The sequence below is a fragment of the Frankliniella occidentalis genome, unplaced genomic scaffold, assembly GCF_000697945.3.
Source record: "Frankliniella occidentalis isolate FOCC.00 unplaced genomic scaffold, Focc_3.1 Scaffold24, whole genome shotgun sequence".
NCBI classification, from domain to species: domain Eukaryota; kingdom Metazoa; phylum Arthropoda; class Insecta; order Thysanoptera; family Thripidae; genus Frankliniella; species Frankliniella occidentalis.
In genome coordinates this window covers 973,471-976,379 of record NW_026267154.1, presented here as the reverse complement: position 1 = coordinate 976,379, position 2,909 = coordinate 973,471, and the positions used below count along the sequence as shown (strand labels likewise).

General features: G+C 45.5%; 1 protein-coding gene across 1 annotated transcript in view; it reads right to left on the bottom strand.

The window, feature by feature from the left end:
• The window catches only part of LOC127748978 (lachesin-like), a 2,357-nt gene extending 1,884 nt beyond the window's left edge, over positions 1 to 473 (bottom strand). The window contains exon 1 of the mRNA XM_052265105.1: positions 414 to 473. Coding sequence (XP_052121065.1) covers positions 414 to 473 — 60 coding nt within the window. The remainder of the gene's footprint in view (positions 1 to 413) is intronic.
• Between the last annotated feature and the right edge of the window lie 2,436 nt (positions 474 to 2,909).

The window sequence follows — 2,909 nt, the reverse complement described above, 5'->3', positions numbered from 1 at the left end:
CGGCGCGGGGGACTTCCTGTCGGCGCAGCCCGTCCCCGAGGAGGGTGCCTTCTGCTACATCGCCGTGGACGGCGTACTCCCCGTGGACTTCAAGTGTTAGGTTCCATCGACACCCGATAAACTCGCTGGAGGGAGCGCCAAGGTCGCGGGACTGGGGTTCCCCCAGGAAATGAGAATAAAATATATATAAAAAAATGGTGAAAGGAGTAAAGGACTTGTTGTATCGAAGCGTCATAACCACGTCGCAATGGCGAACCCTTTCAGTTGTTCTCCTGCTTGCCAGTATCGCCTTCAGTATCGCCTTGAATGGGCGTCTGAAGACATTTTCCAGTAACGTACTGGCAAATTTTAATCATTATCCCCTTACTCGTAAACAGACAATTTAATATATTAGCACTACGTTTCTCTCAAACCTTTACATCGAAAAATATGATGTTCTTGATGCGCTTGGAGCCCTGCAAGAACACGCGCATATCACAACGAAAAAAAAAGGTAGCCTGTGTTTGGGATTGCATGCACTGTAAAAAGCTTACGAACTAAGTACTTTGCAACGTTACGAACAATTTTCGTTCTTTGTATTGCAAAGAAATTGTTCGTATTATTGCAAAACGATTGTTTGTAAGGTTAGAGACAGGGTCTTACAAGCAATCGGTTTGCATTACGAACTATTTGTTCGTAAGCTTACGAACAATTAGTTCGTAATGCAACGCTTCAAAATCCTTCGTAAGCTACGAAAGTTTTGGTTTGCATTACGAACCTATTAATCGTAAGCAATTTACAGTGTGTTCGTGTGCCAGGAATGGGCTTTTTGGGTCTGCTTAACGGAACACGATATCTGGGTATTTTTTTAAAGACTTAAGAGTTGGGAGTAAGTGATTTGCTTCCACATTACAGAAAAAGATACAAAGTTTTAAAGATTACATACATTATTTTTGCGTTTATTTGCCACCTTTTGCTTTCACAAAGTCGTTCGTGAATCAAAACAGGGTTTTTTTTCAGTACAAAGTTAACAATAATTTTTCTTAAAATCACGACTACGTTTGATTGTAGTAGTGAGTATACGGATAATAAAAGATTCTTGGATTTGATCGAGCATTAACTAGCTCAACCCGTTCTCGAGTTATCGTGTTTACAGACAAACAGACAGACAGACACACAGACAGACAGACACACAGACAGACACGAAACTTTTTGATCATCACTGGAGTAATAGGCTTCGCTATCGCTCAGCCAAAAATAAAGAACGGTCGTGTCAGCAAAGGAGAGCAGCAGAGACAGGGAGACAGGGAGAGAGAGAGAGAGAGAGAGAGAGAGAGAGAGAGAGAGAGAGAGAGAGAGAGAGAGCGAGAGAAAGAGAGAGAAGCGTGTGTGGTGTATGTTGTTGTTTGTCGGGGTCACTGCGTACGTGCCGGGCTGTTGGCGTCAAACGGGTCGGAAGCCCGAGGGGGAAAGAGGGGGGTGCCAGAGGAGTTAGCGCCCTCGGGGCAGGCCAGAAGGCAGGCGTGCGTCCTGACCCACCCCGCCCCCGCCCGGCGGCTAGTCCGTCCTGCCCCAGCCCGCTCCCTCCAGTCTGTTGGAGACTCCAGAGGTGGCGGAGGAAGTTAAACTAAGTCGCCGTGCGAGAACATTATCGGACCGTGGCGGGGCGTGGCGGAGCGTGGCGGGGCGTGGCGGGGCGTGGTCTAAGCCACTCTTGGCGTCATCTCTCCGAACTCCCGCGCGACAAGGTCCCTCTTCCAGTCCCGCTCTTAGCCCCGTCACTGCCGTTGCGCGACTAACCGTCGTAGTGGGCATCCTTCGGTTGGCACAAAATATATTCTTCATAGATTTTACTCTCTAAATAAATGTAAAGGGACAATTTTGTTCCTTACAAGGGAACGTTTACGTGCACCTCCAACAAGGATGGAATTTTGTCCGCAAAACTGGTCCAACAATTGTGTGAAAAGTATTAGCCGAATTTTAGGAACAAAAATGCATCCAACCTGGATGTGCACGAAGACGTTCCCTTATTAGGAACACAATTATCCCTGTACATTTAGAATGTACAATTTGTTACAGCGATTCATCATTTTTGTGGGGTTCACTATGAACGACATTTTGTTAAAACTGTGGCCTGAGTCCGAGACATTGCAGAATACAAATCGCAACATTACACAGATCACTTTAAGAGGAAATGCACATATGTTTTTAAATATGATTAAAAAGGTGCGCGTACAACAATTAAGCGAGTGAACATAGTGTGTGCAAAACCGCGAAGTAGAAGGAGGGGGCGGCCAACTCGAAAAAATCGTGCACATAAAAATACATTAAAGAACACAAAGGAAATACCAAAAAACTACTGTAGGATAGTTAGAAATGCACAGAGATACATACAAATACACGTCGAAAAGACAAGGAATTCCTTGTATTTTAAAATATAAAAAAGACGCGCAAAGCGTACAAGATCTCTTGTACCTCTTTAATCCATAGATCAAATTAGGACCAAGATTTAGACCCCCTTACAACCACTAACCCCCCTATCTTGACGAATACGAGTATTTATATACAATTTGTGTCGAAACGGTTCACTGGTTGGTAATCCCAGTAGTTTTTAAGTGGAAATACGTTGCTGTGTGAAATCCTGAGCAAACGTAACCTTCCGTCAATTTTATTCCAGAACAATGTAATAAAACGACGTATGCTAAATGTGTGCACACGGCTTTGCACAACGACGGGTCCTACGAGAAGAATACGATCTCGCCGCGCCGAACCAGACAAGTACGATCTCGCCGCGACAAACCAGAAGAGTACGATCTCGCCGCGACGCTCCAGAAGCGTACGAACTCATTTCGCCGCGGCGCGTGCACTCGGAGCTTTAGACGCCTCTTACTCGTCGCAGGCATGTCGCAGCAGTTTGGGCAGCATCTCAT